The sequence below is a fragment of the Homarus americanus genome, unplaced genomic scaffold, assembly GCF_018991925.1.
Source record: "Homarus americanus isolate GMGI-L3 unplaced genomic scaffold, GMGI_Hamer_2.0 scaffold46974, whole genome shotgun sequence".
NCBI lineage: Eukaryota > Metazoa > Arthropoda > Malacostraca > Decapoda > Nephropidae > Homarus > Homarus americanus.
In genome coordinates this window covers 13,766-39,096 of record NW_024728799.1, presented here as the reverse complement: position 1 = coordinate 39,096, position 25,331 = coordinate 13,766, and the positions used below count along the sequence as shown (strand labels likewise).

Genomic DNA, 25,331 nt, shown 5'->3' with positions numbered 1-25,331 from the left:
GCTTGAAAGTTTTAAAAGGAGGCTAGATAGATTCATGAATGATAGAGAGTGGTATTAACTCTCGACAGGAGCTGCCATGCACAGGCCAACCGGCCTATTGCAGACTCCTTATGTTCTTAAGTACACAGAGGCGCCAGAAACGTAACACTTCGTATGTCCAGAACTGCTGTACTGTACGAGTAGTTATGATTATAGTATGGGATGAAGATATATGTTCAGGCGCAATTTATAATACACAAAAAATAATGTTGGGAAAGACAAGTCCAGGTGCAGTAAGCCTTGAGTGGGTGAAAGTGAGAAGCTAAGAATTAGTGTCAGATATGTTAATAATTCTCGACTAAACATTGAAAGTTGCAGAAACTAGTGAAATTAGCCTCATTTATTATAATATGTATAATTCGTTTTTTCATGTTCACCGTGAACACAGTTACACAACACACAGGGTCTGTGTACCAGGAACACGCAAGAATAGTTTGTGTGGATAATAAGCGGGGATAGCGGAAAAGGAAGGGATGGTGCGGCAATGTTGGGTGATGAGTGGCGCGGCCAGGCGGGCCAGTACGGCCAGGCAGGGACACAGGTGGCCCAGCGTGGCCAGGCGGGGAAACAGGTGGGCCAGCACAGCCAGGCGTGTCCTGCTGGAGAAATACGAGTAGCTGTGTTGTCGAGAAAAAGGAGGGTCGCCACCAACACCCACACTGGAGGGCTGCCGCGGGTGTCCTGACACGGCCAGTGGCCTCTGCGGGTCATCCCGGGAATATCTGGCTCTTGTTATCAGGGATGTGTGTGTGTGTGTGTGTATGCATGTGTCTGTTTGTGTGTTTGTGTCTATGTATGTGTGTTTATGTATCTATGTATGTGTTTTGTTGTATGTGTGTATTGGAACTTTGGAAGGGATGAAAGTGGGAGTGTGGTGCGGTGTAGGTAGTGAGTGAGAGTGGGTGGGCAGGGTAGAGGCAGCGTTGGCCCGCGGCGTCACACAAGGGCGGCAGCGGTCACCACCGCCTCAACACTGCGTCCTCCCCTTCAACATGAACGTTTTGTTATGCAGGATGTGATGCTGAAATGCACGCTGGCACCCTGGTAGCTGGTTGCGGTCCACATGTATAGCTCGCTGGTCAATGTACTTCATGCGACCAACTTGACGGTCGTACCATCGTCCGCATATTATATTGGTGGCAGGAGTACCTGCAGCCTAGACACCATAAACTTGAAGGCTGTAGTTCGTGGATGAGACCGACACCCCTGCGGCCCCTTGTAATGACTGGGCGGTAGTGGCCGGGATGGGGGTGGCAGCCTAGGGCCACGAGGGGGGGGGGGTGAGGAGGGGGTTCTGGTATGGAGGGAAGGGCCCACAACCCCGACCACCACTGCCCCCCTCGCCCCTACTCCCACAGGGCGCGCCGCCACGTCACCCATGGACCCACAGGGGCAACACCCACTCCCCTTCACCCTCCACACTCACTATGTACACTCCAGTCTCCCCTTTTTCTTTCCTTCCACTATTTCTCGACTGTCCCACACCTCCTCCTCTCTCAAGTCCCACCACATGTTTTACAGCGTTAGGATATATGAAAAAGTAGCAGTATTTGACAAGAGTGTAGCTATGTGAAAATCTTGATCCACAGTCGTTGTCCTCACCAGTGTGGAGGTCAAATAGTCAAAGTTCAAGAATAAAAAAATTTCCCTGCAGCGGGTCTGTCCATACACGTGTGGGCAGGTCATGAAAATGTCCCTCACCCCTGTAGTAATAACAATACATTAACCGTATATAAGTGAACTTTAAAATTAGTTACAGTATATGGAACAGATTGCAGTCGCTCTAGTTGCAAGAAAACAAAAACCCACACCCTTTCCCTGTTGGACCTGATTAAGGATCATGGGTATAAAGCAACGCTGCAGTGTGTGAAGTGGTTAAAGCCGTGTGTGGAGTAGAGTCAGGATGCTGCTGGTCGAGGGATATAAAATAGGATCGGAGCTGACTGTTGGACGGGACGTGGGAGGGGGGTGAGGGGGGCGGAAACCCTCACCATCCGGGAGAGAAGTAGGTCATGAAGGTGTAGAGGTGGAGCCTTCAGTAACTTCGTGATAAAGGTGTGTATTGGGGTGGAGTTGACGATGGTCCTCCACCTCCACTTACTGCAGAACAGAGGGCAGTGTGCAGGAGAGTATAGCCGCTACATCTCTCCTCCCTATCTTTCTTTTCCTGGTTTTCACACACACACACACACACACACACACACACACACACACACCCACACCTTTCCTAACTTAGTCAAGGTCTATCACATCACCTGACGAGGAATTGTAAAAAAATAAATAAAAAATAAAACCACTTCAGAAATATTTATACAAGTTATCTTCATCTCTGCCACGTTATTCAATTTACCATCGATGTGTAGTAGTGTCTAACTTATCACCAGTCACATTCCAACGACTGTACTGTAGTTTCGAGTCTCTAATTGCGGAGGGGAGGGGGGGGGTGTGTGCCAGTACCACATTATTACATCACGGCGGAGAGGGGGGTGGTGAGGGGAGGGGACGACCGCGAGTAAGATCAACACCCATTCACAGCTGAAGAACCCCCCGTTAATATTACTGGAAGAGATATACTCCATCATCCACCACACCACACCATCACACCACACCATCACACCACACCACACCACACCACCACACCATCCACCACCTCCATGGGATCACATTATTTCAAGGCCCCTCCAATTCTTAAGGGGTTCCGTCGCCACCCGCCTTCATCTCTCTTCCCCCTCCTTACCCAGACCTCAATGTGCACCCTCCCCCATCACCCTCTTCTTCCCTCCCCCCTGTACCCTCCCTCCCCTCTGTACCCTCCCTCCTCTCTGTACCCTCCCTCCCCTCATTCACCTCCACCCACCCCGCACCATTCTGTACCCTTTGCCGCCCCCTCTTTAGTACCTTCTCTTCCCCTTTTCCGTCCCTCCTCCCTCCTCTTTTCTGAACCCTTTCCTCCCTCCCTCCTGTCTAAACCCTTCTCCTCCTTCCATCTTGTTATCTCCCCTCTTCTGCCTGTCCTCTTACACTCTTCCTTTCAGCATCCCCCTTCTTTTCTCCCTTTCCTCCCTTTCCATCTGAGCTTTTTCTTCCCTCACGCACCTCTCTCTCTCTCTCTCTCTCTCTCTCTCACCGTGCTTCCCTCCCTCCCGTACCAAACTCACCCTAGCTGCACTTCCAATCACCTCTCCCTATGCAACGGGGCGTATCGATTTCCACCTGTCCGTTGCCCTTTTATACGTACGGTCGTCCCTTGTACCCACTCGTGTCTGTTTGTGGTATTATGTTAAAGGGACCACATGAAGATTACCCCCCCCCTGCTTATTTCACCTGATGATTAGACCACCTGCTTATTTAACCTGATGATTAGACCACCTGCTTATTTCACCTGAAGATTAAACACCCTAACACTATCTGGAGGTTTGGTTAGGTTAGGTTACCAAGCGTATATACGGGAATCACTCGAAACGCTGTCCTCGAGTTGTTGTTGTGGTTAGTTAAGACGCCACTAGATGACTCTGGTACTCGAAGGTAAACAAACTACTGACACCACACGTATAGGAGGGAAGGAGAAGAAATAGTTATCCTCTTATCCACCCTATTAACCCCTCCCCCATCCACTTATCCACCCCTCCCCACTCTCTCCCCCCCACCCCTTCCCTCCACTTACGACACCCTTCATCTAGTGACTGGATCAGGTAGAGGGAGGGAAAGGGAGAGAGACGGAAGCTAAACACCCTTCCCCTCCCCCCCTCCTCCCTCTCTACCTCCACCACTAGCAGGTGACCAAGGGATGGGTTAAGGCTTCTCAATAGGTGTGTGTCTGTTTTTACCCGGTGTGTGTGTCTCTCTCTCTCTCTCTCTCTCTCTCTCTCTCTCTCTCTGTCTTTACCTGGTGTGTGTGTTATGAGAGGGCTTCCATTACACACCTGGGTTACGGCCGTAGAGAAAGGTTGGTGTAAATAGTAATAAAGTTGATTTATTTTCTTCAAAGCTGCATCCATATAAGAAATGAAACTATATTTACCATTGATAAGTGATGAGAAAAAACCCACACATTTAAAGTATTATTATTGACACGTGGTTATGACCTTGCCTCACCTGATACCATAAACATCACACACACACACACCTCCTTGCGCTGTGTTCCATTAATCATTATTTTAGTCATTTATATAGTGTTCCGCCGCAGGGTTACACGGGTGTTTACCTTCACGCGTTGACAACGAACATCACTAAGAACTTGTTAATTGATGTGTACTGACAACATAACCTGAGTTTGGACAAGTTGCAGTGTGTTGGAAACGGTATTTTCTGATTTAGGAGTTGGTTCAGTCACTGTGTTTTGTGAAGGACTTAAGTCATTAGTTATAATGTACCCCACGAGGCCCCACAGCTGTGAGGGGCAGCCGTCTAGCGTGGCTTGTTTAACACTATTAGACATAAGAGCTGTGTCGTGGTACCGCCTTGCCCCTTGTTTTAGCTGTGTTATTATATGGTATAATGCTCTTGACAGTTATTAATCTGCTGCCGCCGAGTAGAATGACTAATCAACATTATAACATCATTATAAGCTGCTAAATGACGTGTTTGGACTATAGTAATCATTGTTTCCTAACCTAACCAGTCAGAAGCATAAGAGTTGTACAGGATACGTCGCCACCATTTTGCTCTATCAGTTTGACATGTAATTTCCAGTTAAGTTATTATCGTACAGAGGAAACACAGCAGCAGACTGTAGTGTGGTGGGTGGAGTGCGTGACGCTTTATATACGTGGTTGAGGTAAATGTTTTCTTCGCTCAAAATTGCTTAAAATTGACTATGACGTCGCGGAAGTAAGTGTAAGAAGCCTGTTGTTACTCTGGGTGTTCCCTCGGTCACCACGTCTGTTGATGTTGTACGTGTAGATGAGCGTCTTACCAGGGAGAGCAGCAGTAAGTCCTGATGACTGGGGATGACGGAGTATAATGTGTGGTCATGCCCAGGGACGATATCTTAAGACTCCATCTGTATTACCTGACACATGATGATATTTTGGTCTTATTGACAAGATCCAGTTATCAAGGATGGAAAGAGAGAATCAATTTAACTTCACACACATATACACGTACTAGCTGGGGTACCGTCGTGCAAGGGATTGTTTTCAACTCTTTATATTAAAAGCTGTAGTCGTACACGGGGGGTTCTTTAGGTTGGGTCGCACCCAATTTATACGTTCGTGATCAGTCTCGGGGCTATCTACGTAAACACGCCAAGTTTCAGCTCTCCATCTTAAAAACCGTGGTGGTGCATAGTAAACAAACAAAAAAAATATTGACGTGTTTTTTATATTGGACGGACAATTCATCACCGGTCTATTGAACGCTCAGGGATGGGATGGTAACTCCTGCCTCTCCTGACTCCGGGAACATACACAACTCAGGTTTTATTCCCAGAGGATATAACGTTTTTGTTTATCGATCCAGCGGAGGTAAATTATTTTTTTTATATAAATCTTTGAAGTATAATTACAACTATATGTATGTATTTTATCTATAGTTGTATTACATAATTTTTAAGTGAGTACAACGTAACGTGACTTATTTTATTACCGGCAGGTGTACTGTAAACAAATAATCAGTCAGTGGCAAGTTGCAGCTGTCTGTCTATAAAACTTCGTCTGTAGAGATGATCCACACGAACAGATAAATAACACTATACTTTATACACGTTGATCCGGCCTTCTCCATCAGCAGCCTCGTTTATAAAGATCTTTAGCCCGAGTTGATAACAAGTTTAAGGAATCTGAGACTGAAAATCGCAATTATTATTAGTAATGTTATTATTTGTGGACATTATTACAGCGTGTCGTATGGCTGTCGTTATTGAGTGTCTTCGGTATGACTCGTGTTGACCGTCTACCTCACTATTTCGTGTAATGGATGTGATGTAGACTCCTTAAACCTATAGTAAGTTGTACACGTCCATTTATAGTTAAAAATTTTGATATGGTGTAGAGATTTCTGTATATTCTACCTTAATTATTTTATTTATTTATTGAGTTTTTTTTCGTCGTATAACTCGGGAGGATCAGAAGTTGACACCCGGCTATAAGTCCCATTAAACATGACTATATATGACGGGGAAGAGAGACAGATCAGAGACTTTTGTACAGTATAAAGATGTCCAAAGAAATTTAGAAGAGTTACCCCTCCATTCTGTTTACGTTTTCTATTGATGGTTCCTCCCACTTTGCAGGAGTTACTTATATATATATATATATATATATATATATATATATATATATATATATATATATATATATATATATATATATATATATATATATATATATATATATATATATATATATATATATTTAGTTCTAATTCTATAGTTAATTTTTTTTATGAGGTTGGCAAGATTATGACAGTGAGGTGTTGGTCCACTGTCTACCTGCCTGCCCCCGCCTCCCACTGGCTACCATCACCTGTCACTAGGGAGTCTGTGGCAGGAGTTACTTGGGGGGGGGGGGCGTGTGTTGATATTACCTGGGTGTAATCTATTTCTCACTTCACCTGATAGAAGAAAGTGTCTTTTTTTAATAATTATATAATAGGTTTTTTCTTTTTTTCTAGATAAGTTTATAAAGTGGGGTAGTGATGGTAATACTGTAGTGCCCAACCATCCATTCATCCTGTCCGTTCATCTATCCGTCCATCCGTCCGACTATTGACCATATATTCTCGCTGCTGATGAACAGTTTGGGTGACCATAAGACAAATATAAATGTTCCTTCTTTCACTTGAGAGTTGAAATGGTTGGAAATTGGCGACCTCAGAAGGAAATTGGCGATGGGGATAAAAATTGGCGGTTGAGGGAGTGAAGACATTGGCTGTTGAGGGAGTGAAGACATTGGTTATTGGGAAAAAATATAATTATTCAGTTATTATGAAGTTACATCTTGAGTTTTGGGTTGAAGGAAATGATTAAAATTGTAGGAAATGGTTGAATTTAGGTTTTGTTTTTTCACCATTGTTTTAGGAGTTCGGGGAGGGAAGGGGTTCATAGGAGGGAGGGAGTGGGGGCTGGTTCATGTGAGGGAGGGAGTGGGTTCGTGGGAAGGGAGGTGGCGCACGGCGGTGGTGATAACGCCTCAACTCAACACGATTTCAGCCAATACTGATAATCTGACATTTTGTTTCTTTATTATGTGTTTTGTGGTTAACTTCTTTCCTCGAGGTGACGGTCGACGCGGGGCCCTTGTGGTCAACTTATTAATTTATTTTTTTTAAATTTTTTCTGATATTTGTGAAACCTCCATATAACGGACTTTATTGTTCTATGTAATCTAACGGACCCTCGATATAACGTACTTACCTCTCCATATAATCCGTTAAATGGGGGATTTCATAATGAACCCTCGATATAACGGATTTTCCCCTCCATATACCTGTTGCTCGTTAGATAGAGGATCCAAATCTAACGGACCCTCGATATAACGGATTTTCCTCTCCATAATGTCCGTTAAATTAAGGTTTCATTATATAACTAAAGAAGCAGCGGGCCGCGGTGGTGGTGGTGGAAGGGTCACTACATAAGGTGCTGGCCTGGACTTGGATCGGAGCACGAACCTCAAGACTGTGTGAATACATAGTGTGTCCTTGTTGTTGTAACGAGTTCACCAGTTACGTGCTATAGCTTAATGTTGATAAGGTAGAATCTTTATCTCTCTCCCTGCCCCCTCCCCTTTTGTTTGTTATTTTTTTGCCCCCCTTTCTCTGTTTTTTGCCCCATTTTTTCTGTCTTTCTGCCTCCCTCTCTTTGTCTTTCGACTCTCTCTCTCTCTCTCAGAAACATATTTTGGGGACGACTCAGCAGTGGATAGAAAACAAAAATATACGGAAAGATTATATTTAAGGAATGTTGAGAGGGGGGGGAAGGGTAAATGAAAACACCTGACTTGATAGTTTGGGAAGTAAAGACGGTCGAGTGCAGTGTTGACCATAATATACAAGTGGGGTATGCTATAACGAACGTAATTGGTTCCAGAATCTCGTTCGTTATAGCATTCGTTCGTTATAGGATTAATCCGTTCCAGGCCCCCAAATACAACCGCTTAACACTGAAAAAATTCTGTGGAAAATGTAAAAAATACGGTACTTTATCTTACCTTAGTGTTATTCAGCATGCAGGTACCCCTAAACACTGGCACAGCACTATGGAGTCTTGGCTTTAAGGTCCTCAAACAATTATCTGGCCTTCTCACTTCACTAATGTTACCACCTGCCATTTATTTCTCCTTTATCCACACTAAGAGTAAATTTTCCATCTCTTCAATCACATTACACTTTGCTTTGCTAAGTCTAAAGATTCCCTTTGCCACTTGCACAGTTTTTAACTCCTCTTTATTCTTCAAAATCGTACATATAGTCGATTTAGCCATCCCATGTTCATCACTAAGTTTCGCAATGCTTCTTCCATTCTCACGTTTCTTTATAATTTCTTTCTTAGTTTCAAGGGTTATTAGCTTTCTCACTCGCTTTGGACGACTCATTGTTACAATTGTATACTTGTATAACAAAATAGTTATACAAATAACTCTATTTCCACATCAAAAGACGAAATTTCAACAATAACAGTGGTGCACTGGCTACACAATGAGACAAAGATGGCGCCTGACGCTCTTGTTGTGGGTCGCGGTACAACAATATTCATGCGCCAGGTGAAGTAGTCCCGTATTCATCCGCGTTCGTTGTAGGAGTTGCATTCGTTATAGCATTCTCAATTTTATAGGTAAAACCGTTCGTTATAGGAATATTCGTAGTAGGATCCGTTCGTTATAGCATACCCCACACTCCATCCTGGTGTACGGAAGGCTTTTATTAGTCAATGTTCAGTAGCCACACTATTTTCTAACGGGTCCTCACGCCTCTGGAACCCACTTTCACTTTACCGATGGGGGGGAGGGTGAGGGAGGGTCCTACTGAAGACCTCTAGTAATGGACAAGGTGAGTGAGATTTATTTATTTGTATATTTATTTATTTATTTTTATTTTTCGGGGATTAGCCCACCTGGGCACAGGTCACTGACCCACCTCGGGACCTGGGGGACGAAAATGTAATAATAATAATAATAATAATAATAATAATAATAATAATAATAATAATAATAATGATAATAATAATAATAATAATAATAATAATAATAATAATAATAATAATAATAATAATAATAATAAAGAACCATAAAGAAAAAATCAAAATTGAGAAAAAATATACAGGGTGAGCATAAAGTCTCCCTGATTATGAAAAATCATATCTCGAAGACCATTCTAGATGGAAACATGAATGTTGTAGCATTGTGTAGACGAATTGTGTTAATATTGTTATTATTGTCCACTCTGTATCTGTATTTTTCTGGCTAAATAAACTGTTACAAAACTGTTACAATTCATAGATTTTTTTTCATGCATATTTTAAGCTGCAAAAAACTGTATGTTTGTACCTAGCATATGTTTTGTGTAATAAATGTTTGTACTCAGGAAAAGACTGTATGCTTACCCTGTATATATACCCTGTATGTTGTGTTGTCAATGGTAGGAGAAACAATTGAAACCCTGCAATTGTGTGTAAATGAGGCAGAAAGTTAGATCAGCAACCTGGGACTTGGGCACAATTTTCGTGATGCCATATGGCAGCAGGGTCTACCATTAGACAATACATTATGCTTCCAATATCTTCCCAGGCGGTAGTACCTCCCTGTTTGGTAGCTGCCTACTACCTACTACCTGTAAGCTGCTTACTACTTAATCGTCATTGTTATGGTGTATTAAGCAGATCTCTCATGACTATCGATCACACTGTCAGCCCCACACCTCTCCTCGTCCACCGTGAGAGAGAAAAGAAACTAAAGCATTGGGTAATATAATGACTAATACAGTAATTTAAACTCCTTCACCACGTCGTCTTAGATTACGTGTCAGAACCTAACCTAACTGTTATCGCCGCTGGCTTCAGCTACAGTGCTGGCGTGTGATGCCATTAAATCTTTCGACCTGTGACCTCGCCAGATGTAGAAGTGTTTACAGACAAGTCCTGGTTCTTCTGAGTGGACTGTCTTAGACTGGTGGCGGTGGCTGCCCGCCCCTCCATGAGACAGCTCGCCCTCTCTAGTGATGCTGTGAAGACCAGCCTTCTGTCCGAGAATTTGTGCTGGGACGATTTACGCAGTACTGTTTTCTCTTGGAACACCATACTGATCTGCATTGACCCGCACTTGTAAGTACAGCCTAAGTGATGACATACCCCTCGGTACTGAAATATTGTTGACTAATTACGCCTACTCGTTTCTGCCTAACCTGGAGTAATAAGACAATGCAGAATGAAGCGAAGCTAAGATTAATAGAGTTATGAACTTTGTGTTATGTCAGTATGTTTAATAAATTGTAATTAAAGATAAAATTGTGTGGGACTAACTAATTATGTATCAGATGAATCACCTTGTAATATTATGAACGCCTTCTCTGCAGGTTTTGATCACATCAATAATATTGAATGCGTCAAAAGACGGGTTTCAATCATTCCCTTCGACTTGCCCGTAACCTGAACGTCCTTAACTAAGGCGTTTACACAAACCAAACCAAACCAGGAAATTTTTTCTCGTCTGCATAATTTATCGACATAACACCCAAGGAGTTCCAGGTTATGATACAGTCTTGGGTTGTTTGAGGCGCCATATTTTTTTTTTCCCATTTGACTGTGAAGGACTTTCCAATTATGTTACCTTCCTCCACTCTTCATCTCTCCTCCCTTACTGCCTGTCTGTCTGTCTGTCTGTCTGTCTGTCTGTCTGTCTGTCTGTCTGTCTATCTGTCTGTCACTCGAATGTTATTTTTATATTCAAACATTTTTCCCTCTCACATTATAATTTTCTCTGGTTGTCAGTGACTTTTAACCACGTCATTCTAGTGCTACTCTGTTGTCACTCAAGCATCGCCCTGTTGTCACTCAAGCATCGTCCTGTTGTCATTCAAGTGCTACCATGTTGTCACTCAAGCATCGTCCTGTTGTCATTCAAGTGCTACCCTGTTGTCACTCAAGCATCGTCCTGTTGTCATTCTAGTGCTACCCTGTTGTCACTCAGCATCGTCCTGTTGTCACTCAAGCATCGTCCTGTTGTCATTCAAGTGCTACCATGTTGTCACTCAAGCATCGTCCTGTTGTCATTCAAGTGCTACCCTGTTGTCACTCAAGCATCGTCCTGTTGTCATTCTAGTGCTACTCTGTTGTCATCTTGGTATAGCTGCAAGAGTCATCCCATCACCCACTGCACTGTTATACTAGCTCTAGCACTTATCACACTCAAGCACTGTCTTGTTGTCACCCCCACCAGTGCATGCATTTATGGTGTGTGTGTGTGTGTGTGTGTGTGTGTGTGTGTGTGTGTGTGTGTGTGTGTGTGTGTGTGTGTGTGTGTGTTTGTGTGTGTGTTGTCGTAAGGGGTGGTGGGGGGAGGGGAGAGACGTGCAGCAGCGTGCATTGTTGGTACGCTGCCCCCTACCATTCCTCCCTCTCCCCCCTTCCCTCTTCCTCACCCTAGTCATCACTTGTCTGTCCTGCCCTCCTCCCCCACCACTACCACACACACCCTCGCTCCCTCAGCTCCCAGTTGTGGACCTTCCCTTCCCCCCTCCCCCCCACCCTCCCCCCACTCTCCCCCACCTCCCCCACCACACAGCCTTCACTCCCACCTCCCAGCTCTGCACTCCACCCCCTTCCTCACCCCTCCCACTACCGACCTCCACATATCCTCACCTTTCAGCTCCCAGGATCTAACCTACACCTTACCCTTCCCAGCAACACACCCTCCACAGCTCCTAGGACCCCAACATTATCCTCACCCCCCCCCCTCAGGACCCCAGCTGTACCTCCGTCAAGCCCAGCTGGTCGTCGTCGGAAAGCCACAAGTCAGGGAGAATGTGAGGAGTTTCCGGAGGAGACGTAATAATGTGGAGTGTTAGGAAGGAGGTGGTGGTGGAGGTGATAGAGGTGCAGTGTTGTGGAGGAGGTGGAAGTAAGGAGGACAGTGTAAAAGGATAGAGGGAAGGAGACTGAGAAAGGGATGAGTTGTGTTGATAAGTGAGAGAGAGAGAGAGAGAGAGAGAGAGAGAGAGAGAGAGAGAGAGAGAGAGAGAGAGAGAGAGAGAGAGAGAAGGGGGTCATCTCTTCACATATCACGAATTATACATTTATTCACAAAGTTGAATACAAGGTTAGTTATATGAACCATTATATCTTTAAGGCATGACGTGTGTGTGGGGGGGTGTGGGGTGGTTTATGGCCCCCACACTGGCCCTCAATCCCCACAGGGTCACCACACCACAGACGGTCGGGCCCCTGTGTGTTATTCATCTACCACCAATTGTTTCCTTCAGTCACAAATCATGTTGAGAGTGGTAGTTTGATGTGGCTCTGTGTGTAGTGTGGCCCATCTGTGGTATGGCCCTGATGTGATGTGGCCTTGTGAATAGTATGGCACTTCTTTGGTATGGTGTCTCATGTGGTGTGGCTCCTATGTGTAGTGTGGCCCTGTGTGTTTAGTATGACCTTATGTAGTGTGGTTCTGGTATAGGCCAAATATCATCTCACTCACCACCCACACCTTTCATACACCCAGCCACACCTTTCGACTCTAGCCTTCCACACCCTTCAGCTTAGCCACTCTTATGATGTGTCTCAGATCACTCATCCGTGTATCCAAGTATTATTATCCACGCCGTCTAGTTCCACCCGCATGATGTACCTCAAACACCACGCCCCCTGTGTTAAACTTTCTCACGCTTCCTGGCTCAACAATACACGCCCTTCTTGACACACACACACACACGTCAACTAATACCTGGGGTTCATCGCCATCTATGCACCGATATAACCCAAACTTATTGATAGCGGTTGAGTTAAGGAGAAAGACGGGGTCACCTAAAGAAGAATCTCCACCCCATTTTATTTCACCTAAAGATTAGCTTAACCTAACCTAACGCAACCCAACCTAACCCAACCCAACCTAACCCAACCCAACCTAACCCAACCCAATCTAACCTTATTACCTGTGCTTTAAGATCTAACTTATAAATGTTGAAGCTTATTACCAACAAGGAAGACAGACATTCACACAGCTGTACTTAGAGGCCCTTCAGTTGTAGTTTGATGACCCACAAAAATACGAAAAAGAAGAAGTAATTATCAGAGTGAAAACAATAACGACGAGATGTGGTACTTTGAGGGTTGTGACGGTGAGCCTTGGTCTACTTTCACCTCTATATAAAGTTTACCTTTGACCTACAACTCCAAAACATCCTGTTAAGTTTCATCAGAATCAGTCAAACCTTTTTTTTTTTCAGGATTATAATTTGTTTAACACACACACACACACTCATGTACGGGGAGTGTTGAGAAAGAATGTAAATAAATATAACTAATTAAGAGAGTCAGTTTACCATACCATTATTATTCAACCAGTCTTGTTCGTCACGATTTGCATAATATTCTCTCGTGACGGTGTGCGGTGGCCGAGTGGATACAACGTTCACTTCTTGTCCTGATGGTCGCTGGTTCGGTCTCACCCTCCCTACATTATCAGCTCTAAATGGGTACCTAACTTTACCATTCGGGAAGTGAAGGCGGTGAAGTGCAGTGTCGAGTAGTTGTTCCTTTTGGCATAGTACACAGTATGTCATATTAACAGTTCCCAGGCCTAGGAGACTCACGTAATCTGGTGGCATTTTAGTAGGTTGTTGAATACCAAGTAGTAAACGCAATTTCCCTTTAAGATGTTGATAGACGGACCTAGAGGCACACAGTTACTAGAGGAGGAAGGAGCACATGAGGTGTAGTGTACATAGGGAAAATTGAATTGAAACAGCTATTATGAACCATTAAGTTATTCGGTATGAAATAGAATGACATGTTTAGGAGTTTATAGATGCTGCTATCTTGGAATGGCGCCTCATAAATGTATTTAGATTACCGATTTGATAGCCTCACGTCGCTATCGTATTCATCCTTCATATATTGCTCAGTCAACATACAAAAGATGAATGAACCTACACCAGTGATTTCTAGCACTGAGGAAAATCACATATTAAATCTATAATATAAATAAAATAAGAAGTTTAATAAATTTAAAAATCAAAATATGATAAAATACTACATTAAAAATCACCTTCAGTTAAGTACCCCTATTGCAGTACAGTAACTCTTTGTTAAGGTGTTAAGTAAGTGAAGACAAGTTACATAAATAAAAGACGGACTTAAGATATTAGTAAAAAAAAAATATTTACTCATTATCGAGGTATCTGTGTCTAACGATACGGTATTTAGGTGATAGATTAGTTATAAGAGATGATTTAAGGAAATGAGGCGTGAATCAGGGCCGGGTTCAGGAGTGGGCAAAGTGGGCAGCTGTCCAGGGTCCTCCACAATCTGGGGGCCTCTACATATTACAATATTTTATTTATTTGTTTATTCATTTGGATTATTTTTTTTCATTCTTTAAAATTCATGTTTATTTTTGACATGTGCGGCAGTAGCTATGTCAGGGCTGGTCGACTTGAAACCACATGAATGACTCCAGTCATGTCTCACTTTTGTGTGGGTGTGTTTTTTGGGAATTTGTACACTATCAATAAATATACAGTTAATTGAAAATTTCTCAATGTTCTAACTTCCTCAATATAACTGCATATGGCTTCAAAAATTTCCAAAAAAGTGTTCAAATTTCAACATTTTCCCGGGGGGCTTACAGCGCCCCCTGGAACTCCCAGATGTTTAGGCTCGCTTCACTCACCACCCCACCCTCTTGGGTAGTTATAATGAGGGGGGCCTCCACAAAGAGGCTGCCCATGGGCCTCCACAGGTCTAAATCCGGCACTGGTGTGAATTACGCTGTAGACTTTGTTGGGATGGTCCGGTGGTGAGCGATGGCGGGTAGGGCGAGATGTCCGGTCGCATTGTTTGTTGATTTTATTTCAAATATACGGAGTGTGTTTATTCCAGCTTAAGTGGTTATTATTAATAATATCGTGGAATTTTGTACTTTGTTCTCGTTTAAGTTGTGGAGTTCTAATGTACTTGATGCCTAACTCCGGTAATGTAGTTTTATCAGTTTTATCACCGTGTTTTCTGTTCTTGATATTAACTTATTCAGAATTCAAGTCCTTATCCATGAATGAGGGCTACATGTTCGTCATATACAATACTATCATCTGTAAATATACTTTACAACTGCACTGGAGTGAACTGTATGTACGACAGAAACAACACTGGTCCAAGTATGAAGCCCAAAGGAACACCACGTAGAATAGTCGAGGGAGTGAATGAATTAAGCCTCTTGGCAGCAGCTTCCTGTACGACACTTATTATGCGAACCGTGTAGTTGAATAGGCCTCTAACACCGTAGTGCTCTAGTTTCGTCAATGAGAATGTGTGGTGGACGGTATCAAAGGCTTTAGAGGTCCAAGAATACTCGGACTGTGAACTGGTTGTCATCAAAGGAGTTGGGGATGTCGTTGGTGAGGACAGTAGAGCACATTATGCTCATTTTTCTGCTCTAAAATCCAACTGAGTTTCTGTGAGGATATTATCGTTGACGCAGAAGGAATCTAGTTTACTTCATGCCAGCTCTGAGTATGAGCTTATTGAAGAGGGGGGGGCACGGGGGCAGATGAGGTGTACAGATGGGAGAGGCGCACAAGAGGTGTGTACAAGTGGGAGGGAAGCACATGAGGTGTACAAGTGGGAGGGAAGCACATGAAGTGACAAATGGGAGAGGAGCACATACGGCGTACATGTGAGTACATACGGTGTACAGGTGGGGGGGGGAGAGGAACACATGGGACGTATAGGGTGGGGGAAGAAGAGTGAGGTGGGGCACCACACAAAATGCCTCTTATCCTCCTCCAGTGAAAACAAGGCAAAGTGGTTGGTCGGGGGGAGGGGCCATTAATGTGCTGGTGGTAGTAAAGGGAAGGGTTAGTGGTGGTGGTAGGGAGGTTGCTAGTGGTGGTGGTAGAGGAATGGCTTGGTGGTAGGAAAGGGATGCTAGTGGTGGTAGGGAAAGGGTTGGTGGTAAGGGCTGGTGGTGGTGGTGGTAGGGAAAGGGTGTGGTGGTGGTGGTAGGGAGGTTGCTATTGGTGGTGGTAGAGAATGGTTGGTGGTAGGGAAAGGGATGCTTGTGGTGGTGGTAGGGAAAGGGTTGGTGGTGGTGGTGGTGGTAGGGAAAGGGTTGGTGGTGGTGGTGGTGGTAGGGAAAGGGTTGGTGGTGGTGGGAGGAGGGTTGCTATGGTGGTGGTAGAGGAATGGTTGGTGGTGGTAGGGAAAGGGATGCTAGTGGTGGTGGTAGGGAAAAGGGTTGGTGGTGGTGGTGGTGGTATGGAAAGGGATGCTAGTGGTGAGGTGGTGGTGGTAGGAAAGGGATACTAGTGGTGGTGGTAGGGAAAGGGTTGGTGGTGGTAGGGGAATGGATGGTGGTGGTGGTGGTGGTAGTGGTGGTGGTGGTAGGGGGAAGGTTAGTAATAGGGTGAAGGGTGGTAATAAAAGGGAAGGGTTGGGGTGATAGGGGTAAGGAGGGGTTAGGGATGACGAAGGGGGGACGCTGTGGCTCTATCACTCTGAGTGGAGGGTAGATGTGGTGGTGATAGTGGTGAAGGTAAAGATGGTGGAGGTAGCGGTGATAATGGTGAGGGTAAAAATGGTGATTATATTCAAGTTGTTGGTGATAAATTATGATGTTGTTAATGATGGTGCACGATGGAGGCTGTAAAGGTGATGGTGGTAGTAGTGGTAGAAAGAGTGATACTATTAACGATGGTACTACTACAATACTACTTTTTTACTACTGCTGATACTACTATTACTACTACTACTAAAGCTATATTACCACTGCTGCCAATACTAATGATAATTTATACTGTAATGCACTTAAGAAGTCGTGTGTGTGTGGTCAGCTGCCATATGATACGGGTGCTTGAGAAAAAAACATTCAAGCATTTTATAATTGATCACAGAAGAGCGCAAAGACCACAGGGTGATTCAGATTTACTCTGCGAGGAGGATTTTGGGTGAGCGAGGGTCAAGACTGGTAGACTAGTGTTGATAGGAAAAGTACAAACGTCAATATTAATAATAACTTTACTGCCGAGGTACACAAATACAAATATTATGTACAAAATCAGTGGAAATAATAATGTAATAGGCAAGTAGGTTAGAAGGTAATGGTGATTGTAGTTTTAACACGTTTCATAGTGGTAGATGTAGCGTTGAAAATGGTGTGATGGTGATGAAGATTTTGGTTCTGTTGTAGGGTGTTAATGCCAACAAGGGTGGTGGTGGTGATAGTTGTTATTTGGCGATTATTCACGGTGGTGTTGGGTAGCAATGGTGTGAGCGAAGGGGGTGGTGGTGGAAAGGGATGATGTTGTGAAGGGTAGTGACAAGGTAGCGGTGTAGTGTTGGGAGGACCTGGTGGTAGGATAGCGGTTTGGTTTAAGGAAGGGTGGTGTCAGGAGGGATTGGTGGTTGGGGATGGGTTTTGTGGAAGGAGGGGTGGTGGGATAGTAGGAAGAGGAGGAGTGTGGTGTAAGGAGGGGTGGTGGCAGGAGGGGAGGTGTGTGTGATGTAGGAAGGGGTGGTGGCGTCGACGTGGGTGCTGGTGGTGGGAGCAGAACCCCGCCCTGTAGCACCTTCCATACTTTAGCTCAGCAGGCAGGAGGCACTGTCCTTCTGCCTCGCTCTCAGCATTACCACACACCTCCACCATCAAAACCTCCATATATGTGAAGACCCAACGACCAAATAACATAAATTGTGTTGCTAACATAAGAGGTTGGTTCCCGCGCACCCTCCGTGTCTAGCCCACCCTCCCCCTCTCTCGGCCAAATTGTGTGGTGGTCCCAGTCCCCCCTTCCCCTCCCTGGTGGGTCGGGCGCGCAACCCCCGCCACCGCCACTGCCAATCCCTTGTTTGTGTGGCGGCGCGCCCTACCCGCCCTAGTGTTAGCGTCCCACCTACTGCCCACGTCCTCCCTCTTCTACGTAAGGTCTCTCACTACACCCCTTTGCCACACCCACAGTGTCCTCTTTAAATGTTTTCCTTGTGTTACCCACTCATGCTGTCTTTACTCATCTAGGTACTGTCTGCCACTCACATTTTTGTTTCTTTTTCTCATTTAGTAATTTTTCTGATAGTTTTCTCATATCCACGTTTATCCATTCAACCATCCATCAGTTTGTATTCTCTCTCTCTCTCTCATTTATCATCCAGTCTTCTCTATCTTTCATCATCCAGTCCCTCTTGTTAAGCCATCCAGTCCTCACCCAGCCACTCAGCTCTCCCTCTTACTCAGTCAGCCATATAATCTTCCTTCGCCCACAATCTACGCAGTGTTCATCTCGCAAGATACCAACCAACTCGTGCATTCTTTACTCACTAGTGTTACACCCAGAGTATTCCTTTATACTGTACCAAGGTCCAACACTGAACATTTGAATATTAGTAATTATCAGGATATATGGTACAAACAAGTGTACAGTACTATATCATTACATTATCACTATTTTGACATTAATATGCAATGGAATAAGGTATTTTGTCATTAATATGTTTTTTCTCGCTCCCTGGAATATCATATTAATTGTAGTCTATAATACATAATGGAATAAGATTTTTTTCCTGCAGGATGGGAGAGTCCGTACAAGACACTCAACTACACTTAAGATGGCACTCTCACGCCACCACCTTCACCGGCATGCTCTCAGACCTCCATCATGGTCGTGCCTACACTGATGTCTCACTAGTGTGTGATGGAGGTATTGTTAGGGCACACCGAGCTGTTCTGTCCCTCTGCTCACCATATCTAGGTAAGATTCAGACCTCAGTACAGTACATTATTAATCCTACAGTAGAAGTAAGTACAGGTACTGTATCACAAATAATATATTTTTCAGTGCCACTGTAACCACTTATCAGTAATTGAAACTTGATGCCTATCATTTTTGAGAAGTACAATTGAACATTTAATTTAAGGGATATACTTGTGTATTACAGTACTCTAATGTGTATTGTACAAAGCTTGGTTGTGTATATACAATTAATTCTCATGATAGTTGGTAAAATTGACTTTCACCTTAATGCAATGGACCTTGCTCACCAGAAACTTGACTTTGTGATACTACATGTTGAAATAAAAAAATTTATAGATAGGTTCTGCCACCCTCTGTAAGTCAAACAAAGTGTAACAATGTATCCTGTATCTTATGAATCTGCAAAAGTCTTGGTGCTGTGTTCTTATAGGACAGATACAACTCTGTAAGATCTGCTGCATGAGGGCAGTTGATTCATCTGATCTCCCTTTTTGAGGATGATAGGAGTGATGGGGAAGGAATGGTATTTGTATACCTAATACTGAATTAACCCTGACTTGCATTAAAGGGTATGGTTTTCCCTAAGTAAGCAGCCTGTATTGCTTATTGAATGTTGCACAGTACAGCATAATATTCTTCTTTACTTCAGAATTCAGTTTATGATGTATTATACTGTATAGTATTGTTTTCCTGTAGTTTATTTCCTTTTTTAATGGGTAATAGACAACTGCTTTATTTCTTCTCAGCCATTGTTTTAGGAGCTTGTCCAGACACTGATGCCCCGCTGCTGCTGCCAGAGGTCCCAGTGCAAGATGTTCTCTACCTGGTCTCATTTATATATCGTGGCCAGGTAGACGTCCACCAGCAGCACATAGCATCGTTCCTTAGGACTGCCAAACACCTACATGTTTTGGGTCTTGAGGAAGGAGACAGAGTATGTATTGATGAAAAGGCATAACTTGTAATTTTCCTGGATATTACCTCTAGTTATTGGTAGTCACCGTTTACATTCATTTGAAAATTCTTGATTAAAATTTGTTTCCTTACAAATTTGTGCTCTTATTTTGAATTGAATACATGCAAAAATATTTCCTGTAATTATAATTTTTTTTAGTAGTATAGTACAGTATTGACTACAGTATTGTATGTCCAAATTTAGCCTCTTAATTTTTCCCTAAAGCCTTTTATTTCCTCTACTTCACCTGTGTGTAGCTGGTAGATTCTCCAAGCAAGTCTGATACAAGTTCCAGCACTTCTGGTAGTGAAGCTGGTGATGAACCTTCCACACCACAGTTTGTTAATGGTAATAACAATAATGAAAATGAAGAAGAAGAAGCTGATGAAGAAGATGAAGAGGATGAAGAAGATGAAGACGTGGTGGTAAGTACTGTACAGCATCTTTATTTAATGATTTCTTTGGTAATAGTTTACAGTACCTGATCATCATAACCACTGTATCTAGGAATTTTTTATATTGACAAAAGATTATTATCTTATCATTTGTGTGAATCAGGTGTGAAAAATGTTAAGTGTCTGTTTTCACTAAATGTCATGGAACTGTTCCTGGCCGATCCTGGTTTTAGTCCAACAAACGTGATGTTCTTGAGGAATTATAATATGATGCTGTACTGTATTTCAAAACAAATATAATTTTAACCCCATATGTACAGGCTCCCTTCTGTGCTGAATAAAATTGTGTGACATTAGCCAAATCAAATATTAGAAATGGTGTCATCATAGTGAAGATGTTAAATGGTTATACCGTTTTTATATTATTATTTTATTCATAACTCTAATGTTATTGAATTAATGGGGATTAGGTATTCTTAGAACCTGAAATACTGCATCATGACTGATATCTTGTACAGTACATTAATATGGCCCTTACAATTTTTATTATATGTCTATAGAGCGAGAGACTTGAGGTCATCAAACATGAAGTGAGTGTGAAGGAGGAACCAGCCGAAACTAATGAAGCTATCGCTGACGTCACAAGTGATGGAAGAATTGACTTGAACTATTACCTTCAACAAGCGATTCAAAGTGCCTCTATGCCTTGTCCTTTGTGTAAGAAGGTGAGATACCCTTGCTGGCTGATTATTGTAGCTAGGTTAGTCTTTTTATACTAAGGGCTTTTTTTTAACTTATATACAAGTATTTTAATTGAGTGGAGTGAAATGAGAAAATGAATTGTATGGAAACTAAATGAATTAAGAGTGATATACTGTAGATCATAATGGGGACTGCAACACACAAATAACAGATAGAAAGGATTGTAATTGGTTTGAAAGGAACAGTGATTGTTTGGGCTAAGTGATGATCTAACATTGTGCAAGTTTGAAGTTGATGATTGTGTTTGTGATAACCCGAGTAGAGTCGGAATGGCAAATATTCCTCTTGTGCTAACGATATCTATGGAATTCCTACACATCCAATTATAATGGAACTGAAGTAAATTGAGTGTTTTGGCATTGCTACTTATTACACTGTATCAGTTTCATATATGATGTACAGTATATTATTTCTATTGCAACATGTCTGGATACATTGTGAAGAGAACAGAGGCCAAGCAAGAATGAGAACACCAACCAGTAATAATCTTTGTTGAGAGATGACAATCAATATCTATTCAGTTGAAAACAATTTTGTTAAGCATAATCCTTTTCAGTTTTGCATCCCTGTAACCTAAGGTTCTTTAAAAAATAAAAAGTAAATAAAAAGGGTAACTTGACCTTATAAATTACAGTACAGGTAATTAAACATAATCTTAAAAGCAATAAAACATAAAAATTAGTTAATAATAGATCTTGGTTAGCATTTCCTGTTTCATTGTTGTTTTCTTAGTGGTGTGATAGTTTGGGACACTACAGTACAACATTGTGGCATCTCTTTGTCCAGCACAAGGAGATGCCGGTACACTCAAGCTAAACTTCATCATCATCATTATATTCCTCTATGTCTTTACTTACATCAAAACTGTGTGCATATCATCCCTTGTTGTCATTTGTTTGCATTTACTCTTGTACGTATTTGCGCCTACCTGATGTACGGGTATCATTCTCGTGGCTGCCAAATTTATGTTCTGATATTTGTCTTTCACTGTGGTGTTTGGAGGCTAATGGAGCAGTAGTGAAATTTATGAGGATGATTTATTACTGCTGGTATCATATGCCATCATTATAGAACTCATTATCTGCTCCAGGATATTTGAGACGGGAAGGAATAAAACAAGTGCGTCTTGTACGTCCTTAGATCTCTGGTCTGTAATCTTTGACTCGCATTACTGTACGTCTGTAGGACTGAAAGGGTTAATCAGAATTAGATTTTATTAAGTTGACGGTAATATCCATGATGGCAGTGGTACAGTTATTATAGATAAGCATGTTTTGTTCCTTTTAACTCTCATGTGCTGAATCCAAAATTGTTTTACCCTAAGAAACTACTGCATGCATTTTTTTGACTGCTGAAGCATTTGATACAGTACTGGAGTGATGGTATTCTGCATCAAGAATCTCATGTATGTCTTTCTTACAGGAGTTCAAAAGTCAGTCCGGCCTCAGAGACCACATCCGATTACATACTGGTGAAAGACCATTTGAGTGTGAATTCTGTCAGATGAACTTTGCTAGAGCCTCACATCTTAAGCGTCATCGCCGCATGCACACGGGAGAGAAGCCCTTTATGTGTAGCATCTGTGGTAAAGACTTTTCCCGGGGAGACAAGCTTAAGGACCATTTACGGAGACATGACGCTGAGGACAAATTAAGTAAAATTAGAAAACAAATATACAATCCAGATGATGGCACTCAAGAATCTGATTCTGAAGCAAATCAACCAGCTGGCACAGTTCCCACTTCGCAAGTACTGACACAGAAATCTAATAATACGACCCCTGAACCTACTCTTATGCCACCTGCCAAACGGCCAAGAGGTCGACCCCCAAAGAACCCCCAGGCACACGCTCAATATCAACAAGCAATGGCTCAGGTTCCCTCAATGCTCGTGCCACAAAGTGAAACTTATATGCCTCATATGCTTGGTGTTACTAGCATTGGTGAGTGTATTCTGAGACCAATTAATTAAAAAAACAAAGACATTAATACAGTATAGGAATAGTCACAATGATGGAGTTCAGATCAGATTCTGGTGTTTAGAGTTTTGTAGTTACTGTATAGAACCTTATATGTTATTCAGTAGATAAGCTATTTTAAGGTTTTGTTTTAGAAATTTCAAAATTCACCTTAATGATGTTAGTATGTAAGTCTTGTTTGTGTGGTAGGCTCATCATCTGTTCTTCATTTGCCTGTTACAAAAGGTTAGGTTGGACTGTAAATTTACACTGAGGTTATAAAGTTAAAAAACTACTCCATAGTGCCAAGTGTTTCCCTTAATTGCATGCAATGAAGGTGCATATATAAATTTCTTTTAATACAGTACTTGCTCATATGGCTTGTTGACTGATATGTTCATCAGAAGTAATTGTCATGTGGCAATTATATCAAGTGTAATAATTTATTGAACCGAATATACAATTTTGATTTCGGATGAGTGCCTTATCTATTTGATTATTTATTTATTTTTATATTCTATCAAGGGTAGGAACTTCATAATGAACATGTGGGACCTTGATGGGGCTCTTGAGAATGTTCGTATGATAAAGTACATTTAAATAGTAAAAATTCCTTTGCTGAAAAGTCGAGTTTGATTCTGTTTTTATTAGTTTCAGAACATTGACAGTAATGTATAGAAACAATCTTTTATCTCATGATTGGTCAGTAATGTGCCAGCTAACTTACGCAGTCCATGTTTATTTTTTTCCTTTGGGAAATAATTAAAATAACGAGGCTGCTGTGGGTTTGGCAAAGGCCTATACGTACACTGTAGAATTATTGAAATGATGGTTTTCTTATCAGGAATATACTTGTATGCTTGAAAATGTACGGCATGCAAAACTGTTTATAGAGTAGATTACAACTTTTGTGTGTATTACCGACCCAAACTCCCAAGAACCTCGGTTTTGCAATCTTTGTTCAACAGAGAAGATAAAGATGATTGCTGTCCATGTATTAATCATGTCAAATTGGTGTCTTCCTTAGAAGCAAGGTTATTCTCCACACACATTAATTTTGTTGTTTTGTGTCGTTGATATCTCAATATCATTTGAAATATTGCTAAAAGGTCTACATATTTATTATATCATGAAAATTTAGTAATTCCCTCCAGCTGGCAGTGTAGCTCTGATCCTTGTGCATTACGGTAATTCAGCTACTGATATGGGAAACAGTTTGGGCTAAGAAGTAAAAGTGGAGGATAGTTGAAAGAACAGATTACTGTACAGTATAAGATTTAGTTAAATGCTTAAAATTACGTCAGAAGCTATATCTTGTTACAACAGTGAATACTGTACAGTATTATTTTACAGTACTGATGGGGAGATGGATCACTTTAAAATGGAATGTTTTGTTCTTAATGACCCTGTGCTTCTAACTTGCGAATACTGTAGTATCAATATTAAAGTTATACCCTGTATACAGTACTGTATATACTGTATATATATATATATACAGTATATATATATAATATATATATATATATATATATATATATATATATATATATATTTCATGTAAATCCACAATGAAAACGTGGATAAGATAAATCTTGATAAAATCACACGGGAAAATGAAAACAACGGTAGCTTCACTATTCAAGACATGAAGATGTCTTGAATAAAGACATGCAGCAATTCCGTTTAGGTATATATATATATATATATATATATATATATATATATATATATATATATATATTATATATATATATGTTATATATATATATATATATATATATATATATATATATATATACACACACAAAGATGGTGCAATAATTTCTCTGGTTTAATCATAGAAGATGGCTCATTTGGCATATTTTAAAGCATACCTGTACAGGTATTTACTCAGAATCTGGAATAAATTATTCCAAGCAAAAATCTCTTAATTTAGTCCAGTCAAAAATTGTCTTGAGTTGGCTGGCTGTTGATGATGCATTAGACAATCTTCATAACCATGTACTGTACATATCTCCAACAATGTGTGGTGAAGGAACCCATAATTGAAGGGATATAATGTAACTAGTCAGAAAACTGGAATGGTGATTAAACCACTTCTGTAAATGCCATGACAAGCACCACAAGAAGACTTACAGTTTAGCCATGTCTTATTGTTGGTGTACTGTGCTGAAAATACATTTATTCTTAGACAAAAAAACACCCCAGTTGATCCGTGTTATTTGTTGTAGAAGGAATACTACCCATTAAATTTTATTTTTAAGGAAAATTAAGATGAATGATCCATTATTCATGATGCACTCTTAAAAGCACAATTAGAGCCCCAAAA

At 41.8% G+C, this 25,331-nt stretch overlaps 1 protein-coding gene across 2 annotated transcripts in view; it reads left to right on the top strand.

Moving 5' to 3' along the window:
- Positions 1-24,554, top strand: part of LOC121866222 (zinc finger protein 583-like) — a 33,230-nt gene extending 8,676 nt beyond the window's left edge. The window contains exons 2-6 of one of the 2 annotated variants that reach the window (XM_042365831.1): positions 18,749-18,930; positions 19,680-19,867; positions 20,146-20,313; positions 20,844-21,008; positions 22,468-24,554. In XM_042365831.1, the coding sequence (XP_042221765.1) occupies positions 18,750-18,930; positions 19,680-19,867; positions 20,146-20,313; positions 20,844-21,008; positions 22,468-23,016 (1,251 nt within the window). In that variant the 5' untranslated portion in view covers position 18,749 and the 3' untranslated portion in view covers positions 23,017-24,554. Of the gene's footprint in view, positions 1-18,733; positions 18,931-19,679; positions 19,868-20,145; positions 20,314-20,843; positions 21,009-22,467 lie in introns of both variants that reach the window. The other variant, XM_042365832.1, reaches the window with a different exon arrangement.
- Positions 24,555-25,331: the final 777 nt, after the last annotated feature.